General features: G+C 44.5%; 3 protein-coding genes across 3 annotated transcripts; 2 read left to right on the forward strand and 1 right to left on the reverse strand.

Moving 5' to 3' along the window:
- The first annotated feature begins 196 nt into the window (after window positions 1-196).
- Window positions 197-14,015, forward strand: epha2a (eph receptor A2 a). The gene is made up of 16 exons (XM_085924808.1): window positions 197-388; window positions 1,875-1,942; window positions 3,868-4,504; window positions 9,083-9,238; window positions 9,320-9,652; window positions 10,269-10,396; window positions 10,483-10,660; window positions 10,761-10,863; window positions 11,084-11,136; window positions 11,229-11,540; window positions 11,635-11,696; window positions 11,841-12,050; window positions 12,210-12,359; window positions 12,501-12,694; window positions 12,784-12,939; window positions 13,029-14,015. The coding sequence occupies exons 1-16, from the start codon at window positions 313-315 to the stop codon at window positions 13,135-13,137; spliced, it is 2,925 nt and encodes a 974-aa protein (XP_085780934.1). The 5' UTR covers window positions 197-312; the 3' UTR covers window positions 13,138-14,015.
- A 2,435-nt stretch (window positions 14,016-16,450) lies between these two features.
- cplane2 (ciliogenesis and planar polarity effector 2) lies at window positions 16,451-17,946 on the forward strand. The gene is made up of 5 exons (XM_085923603.1): window positions 16,451-16,803; window positions 16,888-17,040; window positions 17,168-17,292; window positions 17,355-17,494; window positions 17,588-17,946. The coding sequence occupies exons 1-5, from the start codon at window positions 16,692-16,694 to the stop codon at window positions 17,808-17,810; spliced, it is 753 nt and encodes a 250-aa protein (XP_085779729.1). The 5' UTR covers window positions 16,451-16,691; the 3' UTR covers window positions 17,811-17,946.
- Window positions 17,899-21,211, reverse strand: LOC147048803 (rho guanine nucleotide exchange factor 19). Its single transcript, XM_085923602.1, has 12 exons — window positions 20,951-21,211; window positions 20,479-20,640; window positions 20,339-20,412; window positions 19,982-20,271; window positions 19,565-19,725; window positions 19,332-19,484; window positions 19,124-19,253; window positions 18,941-19,015; window positions 18,772-18,864; window positions 18,551-18,699; window positions 18,304-18,468; window positions 17,899-18,220 (listed from the first exon to the last, which is right to left on the reverse strand). Exons 1-12 carry the CDS (start codon window positions 21,157-21,159, stop codon window positions 18,175-18,177), a joined length of 1,707 nt encoding a protein of 568 aa, XP_085779728.1. The 5' UTR covers window positions 21,160-21,211; the 3' UTR covers window positions 17,899-18,174.
- Window positions 21,212-21,689: the final 478 nt, after the last annotated feature.

Genomic DNA, 21,689 nt, shown 5'->3' on the forward strand with positions numbered 1-21,689 from the left:
ATTCACGTTTGCTTTCCAGATGTGTTTTGTGAATTACAAATATTGTACATAAATAAGCATAGATTATTGAATGGGCACATCACTTCTGCGGAGCCAGGTGAAGCTCCGCCCTCAATGCCCATATTGGGAATATTTCCGCATTCCATAGCATGCAAATTGGCAGCGAAAATGACGTCACGTGACGCCACCTGTTTCTCAATGGGCTGTCTGGGCTCGGGTGCCTTCTGCTCCAGTTAGTCAGTCGGCCGGAGGCTCGTCGGAGGAGAAGAGGGAGCGAGTCGCGCCATACACTTTATTAACCCACACGGAAGCATGGAGCACCGGCGTCTTCATTTATTTGTCTTTTTATTCACCAACGCCATGATTGTCAGCCTCCAGTCGCAAGAACGTGAGTAACTTTTGTTTTCCAAAAGAAAAGTCAAGTTTGGTTTTCAGCCTAACTCGTGAGTCAGGACTTGGGAATTTCTGCGTCCGGTGTGACGTTTTTCTCGTTTTAATGAAATTGTCATTATTCGTTATAAAAAAAAATGTAACTGTGTCCTACTCCTTTTAAACACTGTGTACTGTGAGCAAAACAGCTCCGGATAAAGGAAAATTGTGACAAGATTTTACATATTGATAGTTAATTAATGGCGTCACGGAGCCTCCGGGCGTGGGAGCACCTGTATGATGCCCCGACATGTTTCACTCACTCGCTACTGTAGTTTCATTTTAAACTTGCAAGCTGGTTAGCGTGCCCACGCCTTTCTCAGATACGATTAGAGATGTTTCTTCACGCTTAATGATGTGTTGAATCACACCGACATGCTTGATTAGACTGTCAATGGAGCTGGCGTGTGGGCCCATAAAAGCTGATGGCTCCCTGAACGCACGCCCGCTCGGACGCACGCACGCACTTTGGACTTTCTTTGTTTTACATTTACACGTCAAAAAATCTCAAATCATTTACATTTATTGCATACATATCCTGTAAGCACACATAGCCTTGTATGTTTTTCTTTGTAATTGCATCGTTTTAGATTGCGGTTTAGAAACGGTGTATGCCAAATGTTTAATTTATACGATTAATTTTATACCCATTATCTTCAAACTAGTTAATTGCTTTTTTAATCTCGGGATATATTGGGATTGTCATAAACAAGAGATCCGTACAAGACTACATTTATCTTTCTTAGGTGTGTAACCTATGTGAAAGCACTTTCTTGGGTTAAAAACAAGCAACTGGTGTTTAAGTGAAATTCCGACCAGTTGCAGAATTTGACGTTGAAAAAGATATCCAAATGTTAAATCTGTAGTAAGAAAAAAAAAACTTATTCATTTAATAATCATATAGTGCACCTCTAATATATGTATTTGCTGTGTAACCAACACGACAACCAGAGAGCTGTGAAAAGCAAGCAATTATGAAGATGGGAAAATCAATCAGAGCCATCTGACAAACAAATGGCCTTGGCCAGTACCGAGGTTAATAAGGGGTAACTAATCTTTGCTGGCACTCCACTGAAACAATCTAATGAAGAATAGTAAGTACGGCGGTTACTGAGCGAGCCTGTAAAATCTGCATATTTTGCGACACGCCATTCACAACCTCAAAATGTCGGGACCTCGGTAAACAAAGGACCCCCAGTAATAATCAGATTTCCTCTTTTTGATCTCATTTTTGGTAAAGTGACGAAGCACACTACCAGTGCTGGCTGGAAAAGAACCTCTTATATGCCATGACTCGTCAGTGCTTCTTAAAACTCTTTAATTTCCATGCCACAAATGTTAGTTGGTATTCCACAGTAGTATTTTTCCTGCCGCTTTTGGAGACTAACTGTGTGCCCCAAATGGATTAATAGCTGTTTCTAACTCATTTCTGCGTGTGTCTACAGAAGTATTGCTGGACATGAGGTCTACGGGAGGGGAGCTGGGCTGGCTCACTCTGCCATATGAGAACGGGGTGAGTATTTATACCCCGAGCAGCATTTTTAAGACCTCGGGGGTCAAAGACTTTCTCTTCTATGATCTCTTTAGAGTTGAATGATGTATAAAAAGGCCTCTTAGCCAGTTCTATATACATAATTGATCATTCTTGGCATCCAAATTATTTTCAAATTTTTTTTTTCATTTACATGTACATTGCAAGGAACACATCTAGTATTGTTAACAGTGACAGAAAACGTAAAACAACTCATCATCCAAACTGCAAGTAAATAATCCCACAGGGGTCAAACCTTGAACAGTGACAACAGGGAAGGACCTGGATAGTACAAATATTAAATCTTAACCTTAAATTGGCTGATTCTTCCTCTTTTGGTTGAAATGAGGAAGCCTCCCCCCCACACACATTGAGTAATATTTAACTCAATTTGTTAAAATGGCTTACTTAAACACGGAAACATCTAATGCAGCATATTTCGACCACATTTATCCGTAGTTCATCTTTACATGTGTTTATTTGCATTGTTTGGCATTGCACGCTATATCCAATCTGTGCTTTGGCAGCTATCCGATCCATCTCGGATTCATATATTCGGATTCACATTTGGAAGAGGCCCGATTCCGGTCCGAAGAGATCAAATTCCACGTTTTTTTTTTTCTTTCTATGCCATGACTCACATTCCAATTGTGTCACCTGAGAGCAAAACACCGGAATTGTGTCACTCGAACCATGAGTCCATAAATCCGGCCGAGACCTGACAGATAACAGCAGCCTTGCGTCATTGTAGGTATACCAGGTCCGGAAACATCCCTCTATCTATAGTCGAGTGGTTTTCAGTCTATTAAAAGCCCCGGGACATGGCTGGGGATATAGTGTAAGTCTGAAAAGATCCCGCCCGACGTGGGCTTTATGGTCCCGGCCGGGATTCCCTTGCTTGTCACGAGGTTGCTTTTATGTCCGTGTACTTTGGACATATCATATACAGTCATGTTGGGAAGTTTTTAGACTTCAGCAGCAGTGCTTTCATGTCGCCGTGTTTTTCTTCAACAAAAAATATCTGAGACCGTGGTCTTTGTGTAGTGGCCTTTTGGATATTAGATTTGATTTTCCATCTTAGATTTTTCTCAAAGTCTCCTAAAACAAATGTTGTGTGTCAGGAACCGTAACAGCCCCGTTTGGTCCAATCTTTAATTTTCCCCATAAAAGATAAAGTGACACCCCGTGAAGCACGTTGGTACTACCAGGATGCGAGTTTTGGGGAAAAAAAAAAAAAAAGACTTTGAATCTCACGACTCCTCATCGCTTCCTCGTCTCTTAAATCTCTTTAATTGCTATGTGGTAGTGACTATAAAGCGCAATTAACTGCCACAAATGTTACTTGGTATTCTACAGTAGTATTTGTTGGATTTGTGTGTGCGTCACAGTCGCACTCACACACACGAGGCCCCTTGTGTGTTACTGGAAAACCACACACGTCGACACATGTCCGGGCCAATAATGCTAACGTGTGGAAAAGACGCTCCAGCACACAACTGAATGCTTTCTTTGCTTCTTACTACACCAAAGGAAAAGGGTCCCGTCCGTCTAAGGGGGTGGCAAGTAACAAAGTACACATACTTTGTTCCGCTACAGCACTTAGTGGAGAAAAAAAAAAAAAGATCTATACATCTTTGTTCAAATGCCAGGTTTTTGTGACTTAAAAAAATACATTTGAAACTTTTCCACTATTAATATAACCAGTGACCTTTTGAAATAATGGTCAAAAAGTTCAAACTAGGTTTTATTTAGCACATTTTTTTACATGCATTTTGGGAGATTAGAGTTGTGGTTTTGAAACTGAAATCACTTTTTTTTTTCTTGAACACTCTTTTGGAGTGTGAGTTGAATTAGTATTTTTACTGTACGGCTGAAACAAATCCTCAAAGTTCTTGTTTTTTTTCCAGTGGGAGATAGTCCAGACGGTGGTGAACGGCTCGCTCTTCTACACCTACAGCGTGTGCAACATAGACTCGGCGGACCAGGACAACTGGTTGCGCACCACCTTCATCCAGCGGCGGCCGGGCGCCACGCGCGTTTCCGTGGAGCTCCGCTTCACCGTGCGCGACTGCAACAGCTTCCACGGCGCGTCTGTGTCCTGCAAGGAGACCTTCAACTTCTTCATCTACGAGACAGATGCCGACGTGGGCACCAACTTTCGCAAGGGCCAGTTCCGCAAGGTGGCCACCATCGCCCCGGACGAGGTGACGCGAGACCACGTGCTCCTCATCAACACCGAAACCAGGACGGTGGGCCCGCTGTCCCGGAAGGGCTTCTACCTGGCCTTCCAGGACATGGGCGCCTGCGTGGGGATCCTCTCGGTGCGCGTCTTCTACAAGACGTGCCCGTCCACCGTGCAGAGCCTGGCGGCCTTCCCGGAGACGGTGGCCGACGCTCTGCGGGAGGTGGAGGGCGCCTGCGTGGAGAACGCCGTGAGTCAGTCCACCCCACGCATCTACTGCAGCGTGGAGGGCGAGTGGGTGGTTCCCGTGGGCCAGTGCCAGTGTCTCGCCGGCTATGAAACCACCGGGGACTCGTGCCAAGGTAAGGAACCCGACGGCGTGTCACACGTTAGCCACGCAAAGCCGTATAGTAGACATCACAGATGCCGCCGTGTTGGCAAGGTGTAAAGGAATGCTTATTAACGCGTCTGTTTTGGGAAGTCTCAATCTTAAAGCCGACGAATGCCTGCAAGGAAATCATGTTGAGACAGATTAGGCTTGGAAGAGGGAGGATGCCTTAAAGCCGTTTGTTCTTAATTTAGATTGGAGGCAGTTATGGATTACGATATATTTTCTCATATCCGGATTGTCACATTCCTTCGGCCATCTTACCGTCAGATCTCGTAAAAAAAAAAGTTAAGCCTAGGCAGCGGCTTGATGTGGTCAAGAGAGACGTATGCTGCGTCACGCCACAAAAGAGGTCCTCTTTTAGCACGTTGTACTTAGACGGGAAAAGAACAACAATGCTCCAAATTCTCTGCAGGGATGAAAGAGCTGCTTGAAGCTGGGAAGAGAACTACAGTTTCTGAAAAAGTAGATTTTTTCATTTTTTTTGGCACCCACCGTATGTGAATAAAAGTAGTGAGTCATCATCTTATTAACCCTTTAGCAATTATTTGAAAAATATCCCTTTACTTTGCGATTATTAAATGTGTTATATGTTAATTCTAACCTTGTTTTGGTCATTTTGAGATTTTCTTCCAATTTTGTGGCACAGTTTTTTCCGGTCCCAAAAAACCGTAAGCTGTTATGTGTCACGATCATGTGTCCCGATACCTTTTGGTTTCATTTCCTCAAAATACCTCAAGGATTACTTGTCTCACTGAAATTAGCAAAACGAAGCAAGCCTCAACAGGCCCAAACATTTGTATTCAAGCATTTTAAAAATACAAGTTCCATAGCGCGACCCCTATATAAAAACCTTTTACTTTTTGGAAATATTCAAGGGAATGTTAAGCTTTTATTTTTAAACTTGAGGGGGTTGGAAGTTTACGTGAACCAGACATAATAAGTATCCAGAAACGTTGGGCAATGTCATCCCCTGAGGGAAGAGCGGCCATTCAATGAAAAAACCCAAACAGAGGTGTGAGAGTATAAAAGAAATAGTTGCGGTGGGCCTACTGCATGTGCTGTGGAAAATGCTCTTTCTTTGGCATGCTGGGGTGTGTGTGTGTGTGTGTGTGTGTGTGTGTGTGTGTGTGTGTGTGTGTGTGTGTGTGTGTGTGTGTGTGTGTGTGTGTGTGTGTGTGTGTGTGTGTGTGTGTGTGTGTGTGTGTGTGTGTGTGTGTGTGTGTGTGTGTGTGTGTGTGTGTGTGTGTGTGTGTGGGAGGACAGTACAGGAAGGAGGGAGGGGGGTAGGAAGGAAGGGCACGGGGATTTCTGAAAGGAATTCTTTCACCCTGGCGTCACCTGCCGCACTGATTGACTAAAGGAATGGCCGTGTGAATTTGTCTTGGGCGCCTACCTGAGTGTCTTCTCTCGCTCTCGCCCTGGCCAGTATTTTGTTTGCGTCCGTCGCCCGGGCAACCGTAACCGCAGATTACAGGGATGAGGCCACGGCACGCCTCTCTTAGTCAGGCCTGCGGTTTATGACTCCTGCTGTTTTCCAGTCACCTTGACTGGCACCGTCTCCATTCCTTCCATGCAAACAGATATTTCACAGCGGCTAGGCGCTTCAAAGAAAAACGGACGCTTCCACTCCCAGGGCAGGATGAGGGTGGAGGAAGTCCAAGGCAGAGGAATGTTTCTCGCCCCGACCGCTGACAGACTCTGAGCTCCGGAAACAGACGTTGCGCGCGAATAGCTCGAGAGGAAGACAGGAAATATTTACGACGGATTGCAATGATTTCATAGTTGGGTCTGATATTGGATGTTAGGAGCGGGCTTGTTTGATTTGAATCAACTCTGGCTTCCTCGCACATTCCCCGAAAATTCATTTTGAATGGACTGTTAGTCCTGTGATTGATAGGTGACCACTTCATCCCACCCTTGTATAATAAATTGTGCTGGCACCTAATTGAATAACAGAATAAGTTGAAAATTGAAATGGAAAAGAAATGGATTGGAAAAAAATGCTATTCCAGTTTTTGAAAAGAGGAAAAAAAAGTTTGATCAAGTCCGTCTGTGACAGAAGTAACACTGCAGCCGTTTGTTCCACGCTAATGCGACGACTTCATTCCGGGTGTCAGAGAAAGTGATATTCTGGAAGACTTACGGTCCGGCATGTGTCTCGCAATGAAGAGCGCAACTGTTGTGGGAAAAGGAAGCGGGCTGAGAAGGAATGCCGACTGACACAAATAAGCAGGTTTGGGCCGACAGTTGGCGCATGAGGGGCGGGCGCTTGCTTTCCGTGGCTGCTTAGTTAGGTGCGGAGTGTAATTTAGTCAAGAGGATTAGTGGAGCAACAGGACAGCTGTTACGTGGCCTTGCTTTACCTCCCCTCGGGTCCTTTCATCCGGTGGTTAACGCACGCAACCAGCCGACTAATCCGTGTTCCCGCTCATTAGAACAATGGCGGCAAAAGCCCGGATTCAATTAACAGATGCATCGGTGCGGAACGCAAGTCCACCCTTTTTCACGTGCGAGCCGCCGTCCAAAAGCGGCGTGGGGCAATTAGACGCGCAACTTCCACCAACAAGTGACAATTCCGTGAGTGTAGCTAGAGCCAGTGTGCATTCGCAACGTTGCACACATGGCGCCATTTTACGAGGCGCGATGACTAATGCGACGTATTTATGGCACCACTCCGTCCAGTCCTGCCAGACAATAGATGAATAGAGCCCAGAGTTTCTTTGCTCCGTGACACAAGTCCTCGCACTCTGGCTCAAGATTAAAATGGGCTGACCTCCTTTTCTCATGCGAAGAGACCCGGCACTCCCGCTGAGTGACTCCCTAGAGAGAACTTCTGTTTGGTGCTGCAGTCCAGACCCCCTTTAAGGCCTTCCATTCATCTCAACCTGCTCCTTATCCCTCACCATGGTGATACTTGAGCCGCAAGTGGTGCAATCCAGCGTTGATTGCCGTGCTATGCTTTGGAATGGTAAACACCAAAATTGAAAGGTCCAGATGTCACGGATCATTACCAATATTTTGGGGCAAAACTACTTTTTTTTGGTGGTCCATGAAAGTCAAGTTTATTTCTTGAACCCTTAATCGCAAAACAGTCTCAAATGGTCTCCGGGGAAGTGGTTCCATGCTGAATCCTCCACAATAATAGTCTCACCACCTTATTATCCTCCTCTATGAAGCGGAGAGGCGGCGTGGGAGAAGCGGCATATCAAAGGCCAAAGATCTGAGCCACTCGTTGCTTACAAGGTGTGGTATAACCAAATGTGAGCGTGTAGAAATAAGACTTTAATTAACCTCTAAAAAAGAAAAGAAAATGCTAGTTGTCCCTCTTTTTTTTCCCCCATGACTTCAGATTTCAAACCCAATTTGTTAAATCTATAATGCAGTGCACTTGTGATGCAGCAATTGTGTATGTATATCGCTTTCAACATTTCCAGGATTTGATTTTTAATTGTGGAAACTGTCCTAGGATCGAAATAAGTTTGGCACCCCTCCGTTTTGTCCTGTTCACATGACAGTAATGCAACCCCAATTTGTAGCGTACAGTATACGGGGGTCGGAAGCAGACCTCTATCTATAGAGTACTTTTCAGTCTAAATAAAGACGCCGGACGTAGCTCAGCATATACAACTAAGTCCAAAAAAAAAATCTAAACGTGTTGTGCCATCGAGGGATTCCTCTGCGTGTAAGCAGGTTGTAATCACAGTCAGGTTGCTGACGAAGAAACGCAACCTCGGCTCTTCTCTTCAAAGACGACTTCAACAAGTTGAGGCACAGCCTGTGATCACAAAGGTTCTAGACGCTTTTGTCTTTCCGTGAACACTGGAAAGAAAGCGGCTCCGACAATCTTTCCGCTTCCTCTCTCCTTTTCATTCCCCCTCATTTAACTCTTTCACCCTGGGCTGTCATAATTTGCCGTAACTGGAAGGAAAGAGGAAAGAGAGGAAACATCAATCCTGGACTGTCTTCATGATTGCCATTTTCTGTCCAGTCCGCACTTCCATTAACCTTCTTTGGCCCGGAAAGGCTGCTCGCTTATCGCTTCAGCTAAGATGTTCATCACGGAACGCCACCCGTGTCCGTTGGCAAAAACAGAGGGGAATTTGCTTTAGTACAGTTTCGGCCAACCTCAAAAGTCGGATCTGCCAGAGGGCCTGAGTTCACGGTCGGCAAGGCAGATCACATATCTTGATGGATTTAATGCCCCGGTGTCATCCGGGCCAAATGGTGAACGCATGACCTCAGAGGAGGCCTTCAGGTGGAAAAGGCAAGTGGGGGCATATCGCAGAGGGAAGTCCTTCTTCATTCTTTGGCGTAGCAAAGCTCGGTGATTATAGGTTACTTGCAACAAAAGCTTCCTGTTGGGCGGAAAGGCCTAACATTACACACTGCCTCATTGTTTTGCTTTTGTTGCGTCGTTCCTTCCTGTTTGTGCCCCTTCCTAACAGGGCATGTCGTTGCAACCAAAGCCAGTCGACGCACAAAGAGACACCTCGGAATTTTTTTTTAAATGGCTCTCTACATGACATTCCTTGTTTTGTTTTTGCCACAGAATGCAAGCCGGGCTACTTCAAGTCGAGCGTGAGCACCGAGTTGTGTCAGGCATGTCCCGACAACACCGAGCCCTCTGCCGCCGGCGCCACCCACTGTGAGTGCCAGGACGGTTTCTTCCGCTCGCCATCGGACCCGCCCGCGTCACCGTGTTCCCGTGAGACTTCCGCTCACCGATAACGCAGTGGAACAACGTAAATGGGATGTTTGGGCTAAGTCTTTATGTTTCCTCCAATAGCGCCGCCCGGCGCTCCCCGGGAACTGACCGCCACCACCCTGTCTGCTGACGGCCGGCTTCAGCTGTCTTGGAGTCCGCCGCTTGTGACGGGGGGCCGCAGCGACCTGACCTACAGCGTGCTGTGCGAGCAGTGCGACAGGGTCTTGTGCGCCCCCTGCGGCGAGAGGGTCCGCTTTGAGTCCGGGCCCACTGACCTGCGGGACACAGAGGTCATAGTCAGCGACCTGGACTCGCATCTCAACTACACGTTTACGGTGGAGGCGCACAGCGGGGTGTCCCAGTATGGCGCCGTGAAGCCCGCCGCCAGCATCACCGCTGCTCTAGACTATACTGGTGAGCTCAGGCTTATTTTAAACTCTATTCCATCCTGTTCCCTCTTAACTTTGTCTTCATCTCATCATTGTGTAGGTTGAACAATAGCCACATTTTTGTGCACTGACCTTTTCAAAGTCCAGTTGCGTTCAGCATTACTGAGCTTGCCATAAAAGTAGATTTTAATTTTACCTTGGAAATGAATAGGATGGGGCAGTTTATTGTCGAAAAGTAACAAGTGGCTGCCATTTTTTTAAATATAATTCTTGTGACCATTCCAAGCAGAATCAACACATTAACAGGCTCTCATTGGGAAATCTCGTCACGTTGCTACTTCTAGATCATAAATGAGACTTAAAATCTCAAAATTTTGTTTTGAATGTCTATCTTTTTGTCTATCCTTGACAATTTTGTACTTCATTCTCAAGGGAACATCATAGACCAAATGAATTTGGAGATTCTTCCCTCACATTGTTACTCACCCTCAGATGTTAAGATAATGTTTCCAACCTATTTGCAAAAACGTAGCTTTCCCCACAAAGGGGAAATCACGCCACCCACTGAATCCCAAAATGTCTCATTCCAAGAAGGCCGTGAGTCACTAACTGTTGTTTTTGTTCGCCGACGATTTGGCCAGATCCCCCAAAGGTGATGTTGATCCAGCTGGACGATCGCACCACCACCAGCCTGACTCTATCGTGGGCTCTCTCACGCCGACCTCCAGCACACATCAGTCATCGCTATGAGCTCATGTACCGCAGAAAAGTAAGACGGAGGGTTTTTTTTTGGCTGCGTTCCACAGCGGGGGCTCTGAATGTTTTCCTAATCCTCCCTTTCAACTTCTTTTGAAGGACGGTGACGGCGAGCGTGACGTAACCACCTACACGGTTCTGATTCTGGACAAGAGTTCGGTGCACATCAACGACCTCACGCCAGACACCACGTACATGTTCAGGGTACGGGCGCTCAGTCCCGAAGGGAAAACCGGGAGCTACAGCACCGAGCACGAGTTCCAAACTTTCTCACTGGGTGAGGCGCACTTTCAAATCTCAAGTCTCTTTCATTTGAAATTGCCAGCAATACAGAAAATAGATGATTGTTTTATTGTTTTTTTGTTTTTTTTGAACAGCCGAATCTCAGATCCAAAATCCCTCCACCATGGTGATGGGTGCGGTTGCTGGAGTCGCAGTTGTTCTACTCGTGGTTGTGGCCGTCCTGTTGCTACGAAAAAGGTTGGTCTAGAACGCATTTAAAGAGTGCGGGAGCGGGATTTGGGAAGGTATTGGTGGAATTTCAGTTTTTGGAACATAACCCCTGTGTAAAATAAATTACTGTACTGTGGTATGAAGGCTTAGGGAGATCTTGGCCTCCAACCGAGCTGCTCTTATTAACATTCCTGCCTGTATTGTGTGCTGTTCCCCTGCAATTATTCTTTTTTTTTTTTTCTCTCAGGAGACTGAGATCTCATCATCAGAGAGGCCCAGAGGATCCTTACTTTTCATCAGGTAGAAACTCAAGAATTTGTCATTTTAAACATGTTGTTACATGCTCTAAAATTCTGCATCATTTTATTCTCCCCCGGCCCGGCCCCCCTCAGATCAGCGGAAGCCTCTTAAGACTTACATGGATCCGCACATGTACGAGGACCCCAACATCGCCATCCAGAAATTTGTCACGGAAATTGACCCCAACACCATCAGCAAGCAAAAAGTCATCGGCGTGGGCGAATTTGGAGAAGTCTTCCGGGGTGTGATGAAATCTCCCGCTCGAGGGGAGGTAGCCGTGGCCATCAAGACCCTCAAACCGGGCTACTCCGAGAAGCAGAGGCAAGACTTCCTGAGCGAGGCCAGCATTATGGGCCAGTTCTCGCACCCCAACATCATCCGCTTGGAGGGGGTCGTTACCAAATGTGAGCCTAAAACAGCAGATTGATTATTTTATTATTATTATTATTATTATTTTAAAGACCAAGTCATAAATGACTCACTTCTTTGTTTTTACAGTCAAGCATTCCATGATTGTGACGGAGTACATGGAGAACGGAGCTCTCGACATCTATCTCAAGGTATGAATGAGACCAGACGACGGTCCCGACCTCTCGACATTAGAACTGGCACGCAATGAACTCATTTCCAGAATATGTCTCATTAAATTGCGCCACAGTCTCAAATGTTGAAAGATTCTTTTTCCACTCACTTGTTTCCCTCAGGACCGCGACGGTGAGATTCCCACCTACCAGCTTGCGGGAATGCTGCGAGGAATCGCGGCCGGCATGAAGTACCTCTCGGACATGAACTACGTGCACCGGGACCTTGCGGCCAGGAACGTCCTCGTCAACAGCGACCTGGAGTGCAAGGTGTCCGACTTCGGCCTGTCGCGCGTTCTGGAGGACGACGCCGAGGGGACGTACACGACCAGAGTAAGTCTTACTTGTTTTCTTTTGTGGATTTTCCTGCTTAATTCATATTCCACACTCACAATGTCAACAAAATACTCTGTATTATTATTATTATTATTTTTTTGGCATCTGGATTGTCATCTCCATCATATGACTCATTTTATTTTCATCTCTTGACAGGGAGGTAAAATCCCAATCCGCTGGACAGCCCCCGAAGCTATCGCCTACAGGAAGTTCACGTCAGCCAGCGACGTGTGGAGCTTTGGCATTGTCATGTGGGAAGTGATGGCGTTTGGCGAGCGGCCCTACTGGGACATGAGCAACCATGAGGTAACGCTCGCTCTGTCACGACCCCTCGCTGGAACGACTCAATGTTTAATTTAATTAGGGAGAAATTCCAGAGCTTGTGTCAAAACACAGCACGCCAACAGCCAGCGCGTAAATGCTAAACGCCTGCTCATTTTCGAGCAGGTCATGAAAGCCATCAACGAGGCCTTCAGGCTGCCCGCGCCCATGGACTGCCCCTCGGCCATCTACCAGCTCATGCTCCAGTGTTGGCTGCACGACCGCTCCAAGAGACCTCGCTTCACTGACATTGTCAACATCCTGGACAAGCTTCTCCAGAGTCCCGAGTCTTTGAGCACCATCGCAGATTTTGATCCACGGTATGCAAAAAAAAAAGTGACTCAATTGTCATGGTAAAGATGCGTCCAATGCCAGTGGATTTAAGTCCATTTTGACTGTCCCCTTCCAGCGTGTCCATCCGCTTGCCCAGCACCAGCGGATGCGACGGCACCATGTTCCGGTCGGTTCCCGAGTGGTTGGATTCCATCAAAATGAGCCAGTATAATGAGAGCTTTGCTCGGGCGGGGGTCACCACCATGGAGCAGGTCTTGGCCCTGAGGCACGAGTAAGTACAAACGGACGGGACAGGTGCACCTACAATGCACTGAGCTCACAATATCCGAGGCTTAAAATGTACTCCTTACTCTCTTCCAGAGACATCAGGAACATTGGAGTACGCTTGCCCGGCCACATGAAGAGAATAGCCTACAGCATCCTAGGACTGAAAGATGAATGCAGCTCCCTCAGCGTGTTCGCAGTGTGATGGAAGCGATCCCAAAAACGGACTGGCAATGCAGGGGTAGACCCCCTAGCTGTAGGAAAAATGCAGAGTGGCAGACTGAAAAGTACTCCGGAGGCCACTCCAACAGGAAAAAGACTGAAAAAAAAAAAAACACTTATTTACTTTATTTCCATGTTGAACACCAGCTTTTTGTGAGCAAACTCAAAGAAACTAGAGCGCTTGGGGCTTGTGTGCTCTTTGTGATTAAGGGCAATTTTTTTTTTTTTTTTTTACAAGTATTCAAGATTGAAACATTTATTTTTGTATGTTCTATAATCGAACTGTTTGCAAAGATTGTTCTGCTCAGGGTTAAGAAGCACACAAGATTTGGACTTTTTGTAGTTTGCGCTCCATCTTATGTCTTACTCAAATCATTGTTTACATGTCTTAATACAGCCATAAATGTTTATTTAATATTTATTTTATATTTATGTCATTCGTTACACCAGGAAGAATTCTAATGATGATCATGTAATGTTGGGCAATTTGGATTTTGGAGTGTAAATAAAATCAAGAGTTGCCTTTATGGTTGTTGGTTCTTCACGATTGAAGGAACTGGTGTGACCATACAAGTGATTGTTTTAAACTAACTAAAGGATTTTTTCACTAATATCTGATATATAATTTTTTTTATCATATAATACCCCCATTTAAAACCTTTCCTCAAGTGATTTGTAGAACTCTAACCTAAATCCAGTTTGAAAACTTAATCAACCTGGGAACTCTCCTAAATTTCCTCCTTTTCCTCTGAGAACAGAGGTCAACTGTGATGAAAGAGAGAAAAGTGTGTGGGCGTCACATTTTTCAGCAAGATTTTAGTGGGGATTTCATCAATGCAAAGCCCCTAATCGTCTTAAAGGCTGGAAACTCACTAAATATGTTTGACCCATGATTGCTTGGGTGACATGGTGTGAAAAAAAAACTGCCATGGCTATCACAATGAATTAATAAACACATTTTCATATCCAGTGGGTGTCACCATTTTAAGTGCCTCTGATTAACCCAAAATAAAGTTCAGTTCTTCTCATCTCATTTTCTATATCACAAAAACCTTGTGTCCCTCTGACCAGTTTGTGAACAAACCGAATGACTTCGCCAGAGTGAAGTAGAATGTCACATCTACGCACAAGTCAGCCTGGCTCGTGGCTCAGGATAGGGTGTCCAGACTTGCTCTTTTCCCGGACATGTCCTACTTTCCAGCCCCAAAAAAATCTGTCTGGGGTGGATTTCAAAAACTGTCATGAGGAATTTTTATTTGTTTATTTTTTAAATATTTATTTAAATATTTATTTATAATTTTTTTTTACCTCGTGTAGTGTACCTATTGAAGTGTCCATGAGGTATACCTAATCACAGGCCACTTCATAAGGCTGGTTGATCTGTGACGTCATCTGGACACTTCATTAGGTACACCGCCATTTTCCGGTGTACCTAATCACAGGCCACTTCATTAGGGAAAAATCATGGTCAAAGTTTAAAGGAAAGTGAAAAGTGCCACACCCGCCCTCACCCCCACTTTCTGATTGGCTGGTTGATCTGTGACGTCACGCGGACACAGGTGTACCTAATCACTTCATTAGAGAAAAAATGGAAGTGAAAGCGAAAAGTGCCACACCCGCCCTCACCCCCACTTTCTGATTGGCTGTTGGATCTGTGACGTCACTTGGACACTCCATTAGGTACACCGCCATTTTTAGGTGTACCTAATAACAGGCCACTTCATTAGGGAAAAATCATGGTCAAAAGTTAACTGAAAGTGAAAAGTGCCACACCCGCCCTCACCCCCACTTTTTGATTGGCTGTTGGATGTGTGACGTCACTCGGACACTCCATTAGGTACACCGCCATTTTTAGGTGTACCTAATAACAGGCCACTTCATTAGGGAGAAATCATGGTCAAAGTTTAAATAAAAGTGAAAAGTGCCACACCCGCCCTCACCCCCACTTTCTGATTGGCTGGTTTATCTGTGACGTCACACGGACACAGGTGTATCTAATCACTTGATTAGGAAAAAAATTAAGTCAAAGTGAAAAGTGCCACACCCGCCCTCACCCCCACTTTCTGATTGGCTGTTGGATCTGTGACGTCACTCGGACACTCCATTAGGTACACCGCCATTTTTAGATGTACCTAATCACAGGCCACTTCATTAGGGAAAAGTCATGGTCAAAAGTTAACTAAAAGTGAAAAGTGCCACACCCGCCCTCACCCCCACTTTCTGATTGGCTGGTTGATCTGTGATGTCATTCAGACACTCTATTCGGTACACCGCCAATTTTCAGCAACCCAAATCTGGTCACCCTACTAAAGACAAAAGAAGCTCCCTTCGTCCTTGTTTGCACTGACGTGTTATTAAAAAAGCGCTAATGTATGTGAACCATTTTCAATGTCATGGTTTTTACTTACATTGTCTTACAAACTGACATATTTTTTGTGATTTTGAGGGCTCAAAGTGTACCAAAAATGTACCAAAATCCCCTTACAGAACTTATGAGTCAAGATACCTGTTCCAAAGGAATGCAACACCCCCACATAAACTAGCTTAGATTCTTTAGGGAATTCAACATGTGAGCATCTGGTGTGGAATTTTCGGTATCACTGCCTCAGGACTGCATTAAAGTTCACAAGTTTATAGGTCAGACATGCAAAGGCTTGTAAAGATACCTTATACCGAGTATAATATTATACCATGTGATACTGTGCTGCAAACACCTGTTTTTTTTCTTCTTTTTTTTTCCTTCTTTTGACTGAGCCAAACGATGAGGAAACGTGTGTCACGGTCATCACATTTTATGAGCTGTTAAAGCAATTCTGCACAAGCATTTTATTTGAAAACTTTGGGCGTGGTAGGCCACAGCAATAGTCAAGTTCATGTTTAGCTTTAGAACAGAAACAATATACATTTTGATGAAAATTTGAGTGATCGCAATGTCTTGCTTTAATAGTTCAAGTATAATCCCCTTCTGCGCTGCAAACGTCAATGCATTAAATTTGACCAGATGTGACCTCTGTAAAGCGCCAGACAGCAAAAAAGATTTTACTGACATCTAGCGGCGGCAGAAAGCGACCTCTGCCGAGTATAAGCAAGTTTACTTCCACGAGCGCTATGTTCAGATTTCATCACGTACGTATTAAAGTACGACGTGAATAGATTTATTTTATTTTATTTAGTAATTTTACTCGACATGTCATTTGAAACTCATCTTAATAGAAACATATTTTGCGTCGTCTTTTCATGTAATTTACGATTTTTAGTAGGGGACCTGAACGCTGCGCCAGGCTTTGTCAGACGGAAGTGACGTTTAAAATAGGCGCAGGAGATGTCAAATTTTAAATCATGTTTAGCGACAGGATTTGAGTTATTTTAACTACACAATGTGGTCACCGGAATTAAGCTTGGTTCAAATTAGCTTAATATGCATACGTGACAATTTAATATAATTCGCTTGTCACTTGGAGAAGGTTGAGAAAATTCTACTCTAAACTTGAACGTCCCTTTAATTCATCCCTACACTCGCTACAAGGTTTGAACAAAATGACTCAAACTCCAAAAAGCGGCTCGGTCGTCGTCGCCGATTGGCACCGATGCAAAGACAGCAAAGAATACTTCAGCAAGATACTATACAAGAAGAAACGCAAGCATTTTGGTAACTTGCAAAAAAACAAAACAAAACAAAAAAAACAGGGATTGGTCTGCGAATGAATTGAGACTTGTATCATTTCGTGGGCAGGTTTATTGGAGTCTCCGGTGATGCCTCCACATATCCCTGTGGACACGGTCCACTATAAGATCTTCCTATCTGGCAAGAGTGGAGTGGGTAAAAGTACTCTTGCAGCACGCCTTGCTGGACAGACAAAACCCAGCATGCACTACGAGACCACAGGTACCCAGAACATGCAGTCATTTGAGACATTCAATCCCTCGCATCATTTAAAACAGACTTCATTCCATACGTTTGCTGAAGACTGGTGACCAGTCCCTTTCATGTTGTCCATTTGTTTGTGTCCAAGGCATTGAGACGACAGTGGTTTACTGGCCAGTCAAGTTAAAAGAAAGTGGCAGAGTTCTCTTCTTCCGTTTCCAGTTGTGGGATTGCGGAGAAAATGCCTTGCGACGATTCGACCATCTGCTCCCAGTATGTATGATCATCCAACAGTTTTTGTGAGGAAAAAAAAAAAATTAACATTTTCCTTTCAGGCTTGCAAGGAGAAAGTGGATGCCGTTCTCTTCCTCTTCTCCTTCACCGATAAAACATCTTTTGATGATCTTGCTAATCAAATTACAAAGTGGAAAGAATCATCTGGGGGACCAGCTGTAACTTTGGTGGTCGGCACAAAGTATCCTTTTAGATAAACCAATCCATTTTCCATTCAAGTCAATACAACCACATTCCCAGTTGATGGCAATTTTTCCTTGATGGTTTTGCTCTGATTTGACTTGTTCATGCACTGTGATGTCTCAGAGAAGGACGTGAGAAACTTCCAGGAAACGTGGCAGCTAGCAGTGTTGCGCACGGGCAGCGGGGAGGTGGGCGATGGGCTGGATGCTGCTGCACCTCTCCTCAACAGCCTGGCAGAAAATCTATGGAATCAAGATTGCATCATGGCTGGGCATCAGATGCAACAGCGGACCGCAAGTTCGACTTTAGAATAGTAGAACTGTTAAAAAGTTTTTTTGTTTTTCCTGAAGAATGCTTTCTCCCTTATTCTAATGTTTCTACCACTTGCACAATTAAAACAGATTTGTTTTTCATGAGAATATACTATATACTTTATTACCAGACAATTTGAATGAACAGTTCAATTCATTAAAATCAAACAAATTTAACAGTGATAAACAATTTAGTGGATTATCCATGCATATAAAATGTGATTTCATTTTTAAAGTTAATTCAGTCGTGATTACGATGAAAGTCTTGAAGGTTTTTTTTTGTAGCGTGTAATTTGTCAAAGTGCTCAAAGGATGTGAACAACTACAGAAAATGTGAGTCTAAATCTTTGATTAAAAATAATAATAATCAGCCATCACTGTTCAGCACCATCAGCCACTGCTCCTGGTCTGACCTGTGGCCAAAAACAAACGGCACAATAGTAATCTCTATGAATGAATTCTTATTGTAAGCCCCACCCACTCCACCCTCTCATACCTGCTGTGTGCAACTAATATCATGGCGGTGGGGTGTGCGGTGCAACTCCGAGAGAGATGTAACAGGAAGGATTCCGGCGGTAGACCAAGAGCTTCCGTCTTCAGGGGTGCGACGTGCACATACGTGGGGAACTTGGCATAGTCCTCTACCAGGAAGCGCTGCTCCCTGACATGAAAACTGAGATTTAGCCTTTTGTTGTCGTGGTGTCGAGTACTTCGACAGCTACATTTGGCTTATTGACACGTACTTTTTTGTGGAGAGGATCAACAAGTCGTTGAAGAGGTGAAGGTGGATGTCAATGAGAAGTATTCTGGATTGAGGGTTGCTCTCCATTATCAGCAGGCCCAAGGGGCCATGGTGCACCAAAAAACGGCCGCTTACGACCAGAGGGAGTGCCTAAAATAACAATTTCAGTGTCTTCAACTATTTTTTTCAGTCCAAAATTCTGAAAGAAAAATCAAGATCTACCTTCAGATTACCAAAATCCAGCAGCATCTCCAGGGAGACGAGTTGCTCGATGACTTTCATTTTTTTAATCCCCTCGTTGCACTCCACCACGATCTGGCCCGAACAAAAACATGAAGGATGACATTTGCTGGGAATTTAATTTCATTTCATCGTGTGGAATCAAACCGACCTCATGTATGGCCTCCTTTGCTTTTTGAAATAATGACACGCCATCTGAATCCGCTTCAGTCAGTTTCAGGATATTCTAGGACAAAATTAGACACACAGATTTATTACTGTCTATTGAATTAAAATCAACCTTTAGTGCACACCCATAAAAAAATAAAGTGAGCTCATGACAATAAAAAATGACCTCCAGAATGAGCTTAATGCGAGTGATTCTTTGGAAGGGAAGGACGAGGAAGGATTTAAGAGTCTGTCTCTGGCACACCGGCTCGCTCTCGAGCTGCTTGAGGCATGACACAAAGTCACGGTTCTGCTGCCTTGAGATGGAAGAAGAGCGATGATGGCATTCAGATGACAACGACAAGAAAATATAGCACACGATAAGATAGACTCACAGCAGCTGGTTGATGAGCGCCTCCTGGTACATCATGTTGGTTATGTAGGGCACATAGCGGGCACGGAAAGCGGGGCAATGGTCAAGTACAACGTCCCCAAGCTGGGATATCATCACGCACTCGCCTAGGCGCATCTCCAGGTCCATAAGAAACCTAGAAGAAGTATAAAACTTCTCATGTGCTGGCTCACTTTAATAAGAACAAGCACCAGAGAAGACAGACATCGCTCTTACTTCTCACTGGTGACCTTCACGTGACGGACGTTGGAGAACAAAGTGTGGTGCTCCATTCGGGATAAGGTTCGCTTGAGCGCTTTGGATGAGAAGAAGTGATCCACTGTGATGCTCAGGCTCCTTAAGTAAGACGCCTCAGAGCTGATCAACTCAAACATGGACTATGCAAAGAAAAACAAACATGTATTCTTTTAAAATTATATTGGAAGCAATTTTTCTTAAAAAAAATATACTCATTAATTGATTTTGTATTCATTTATCACATTTAACAATTATTAACACCTATGGACAATTTTAGAGTCATCAATCCACAGTCCAGCACAACTGCGTGGCATACGTGCAGACCACTAAGACAGCGTACCAACACATCCCATTTGATCCCACCTAACTTAAGTACATCTGAGAACTAGATGGCACCTCCTGAAGTCGAATCTGTTGGAGCGTCATCGTGCTGAGCAGACCGGCCTCCTTCACCTCGTCCAAGTCTTGCCACAGGGTGCAAGGTACCACGCGGATAACGCGCCAATCGGGAGGAGAGGGCGAGCTCGACCCACACGAACTCTGCCGAGGCGACTCTTTGGGACTGAGGCGAGATTGGAGACCTCGCAGATATTCGGGGGCGATCAGTTCAGACAGGAAGGTCTTAGTGTTGAGTTTCTGGAGGTCATCTCTGACTGACTGGACACAGTAGTCCTGGTAGAGGGGGCCTGCAGGTTAAATGACAAACATGAAAATAAGTCATTAAAAAAAATATATTACTCAATTAACACTCACATTTGTGAATGTACTTTGATTGAAAGGTCAAAATGGGCTCTCCCTCTTCGTTATCCTTGTCCTCCTCCTCAGGCCTGGAAAGACAATTAGTTTAGATTTCTTACCAAATGGGTCTACTACAGGCTTTCATAAAACCTTACTCCTCTTCTGTGGTAGCCTGCTCCATTGGAGGAATCAAAGGTATCTTGTTTTCCTCATGTCCAGGAGTCCAAAACAACTTGGGGATGGTCTGCATTTTCCCAAAATTCCACATTCCATTTGCGGCAACCGACTTGATGGCTGATGAGATGTCTAATATAGAACTAGAAAAAACACCCAGAGGGAGGAAAAAAAAAGTACTTAACAATCAAACATCACGTGCATGAAAAAGCAATTATGTAAATAGTTCTGAAGTCATACGTGATATAAATCATGCATGGTGTTGAGGTTTTATGTAGCATTTTATACGTTTTTTTTTTTTATTCTGAAGATTGGAACTCTGTTTACAGTGCAGCACTAATTAGTGGTGGTGGTTTTGTGACAGCAGAGCTCAATGTGCACAAAAATGTCCATGCAACAAACAACTTTTCAAACCAGGTTTTCTGAACATACTAATGAAAACATCACTCTTACTTGAGATTCTGGCTCGGGTCCACCGGGTCACTTGCGGAATCTTCCATGTTCAAGTCCGGCATATTAGGCTGCTCCGTTGTTAAAGTGGGAAGCTGAAACTTGAGGAGATTCTTTCCTTCCTTACTAAGCTCTTCAAAGTACGTGAGCAGTTGGGCGAAGACGTCTCTACCTATACGTCTGATGCTGCTTCTGCTGTCAAAGTTCGCCATTTTTTTTCTTCAAACGACTGACACCCGGATCCGTCTAATTTGATGGTGTTGGCATGTCAATCAAAAACAGCACAACAGGTGCGATGATGCCTTTTTTTTTTTTAAAACTCTTCAAAATAAAATGACATCATCCAATAGATGTACAGTAATCCCTCCTACTTCGCGGCTTCAACTATCGCGGCTTCGCTATATCGCGGGTTTTCAAAAATGCGGAAGTGAATTATTTTATCGCAGAAATTTCATCATTTCACGAGGTTTCGCGGCCACTTGAGTTTCTTCATTTTCCTTTAATAATGATAGCTTACGTTTAAAAGTGAAATGAATAAATTAAAGAGTCAGTACAGTATACTTTATCGTCACATGTGACTTCAGGGCGTTCTCGCTGTTGTATATTTTGGACTAACTCATGTTCCGTAGTGGGAAAACCCCGGATGTGGGAGGGGGAGCTTCGGGGACGTTCAGTGTCGCGATGTACGGCCAGTGAACTGACTGTGATGAAAGGAATAAAGCAGAAATGAATAAATGAAATT

The sequence above is a fragment of the Syngnathus leptorhynchus genome, chromosome 11 (genome assembly GCF_054491065.1).
Source record: "Syngnathus leptorhynchus isolate UIUO chromosome 11, UIUO_Slep, whole genome shotgun sequence".
In the NCBI taxonomy this organism is placed as follows: Eukaryota; Metazoa; Chordata; class Actinopteri; order Syngnathiformes; family Syngnathidae; genus Syngnathus; species Syngnathus leptorhynchus.

Coding starts and splice junctions, on each gene's coding strand:
- epha2a (XM_085924808.1), top strand. CDS start 313: ATGGAGCACCGGCGTCTTCATTTATTTGTCTTTTTATTCACCAACGCC. Junction 10,397..10,482: donor AGCTCATGTACCGCAGAAAA/GTAAGACGGAGG, acceptor CTTCTTTTGAAG/GACGGTGACGGCGAGCGTGA. Junction 10,864..11,083: donor GTCCTGTTGCTACGAAAAAG/GTTGGTCTAGAA, acceptor TTTTTCTCTCAG/GAGACTGAGATCTCATCATC.
- LOC147048803 (XM_085923602.1), bottom strand. CDS start 21,159: ATGGCGAACTTTGACAGCAGAAGCAGCATCAGACGTATAGGTAGAGAC. Junction 19,726..19,981: donor AACAGATTCGACTTCAGGAG/GTGCCATCTAGT, acceptor TTCTTTGCATAG/TCCATGTTTGAGTTGATCAG. Junction 18,221..18,303: donor ATATTAGTTGCACACAGCAG/GTATGAGAGGGT, acceptor TTTTGGCCACAG/GTCAGACCAGGAGCAGTGGC.
- cplane2 (XM_085923603.1), top strand. CDS start 16,692: ATGACTCAAACTCCAAAAAGCGGCTCGGTCGTCGTCGCCGATTGGCAC. Junction 17,041..17,167: donor CATGCACTACGAGACCACAG/GTACCCAGAACA, acceptor TTTGTGTCCAAG/GCATTGAGACGACAGTGGTT. Junction 17,293..17,354: donor GATTCGACCATCTGCTCCCA/GTATGTATGATC, acceptor TTTTCCTTTCAG/GCTTGCAAGGAGAAAGTGGA.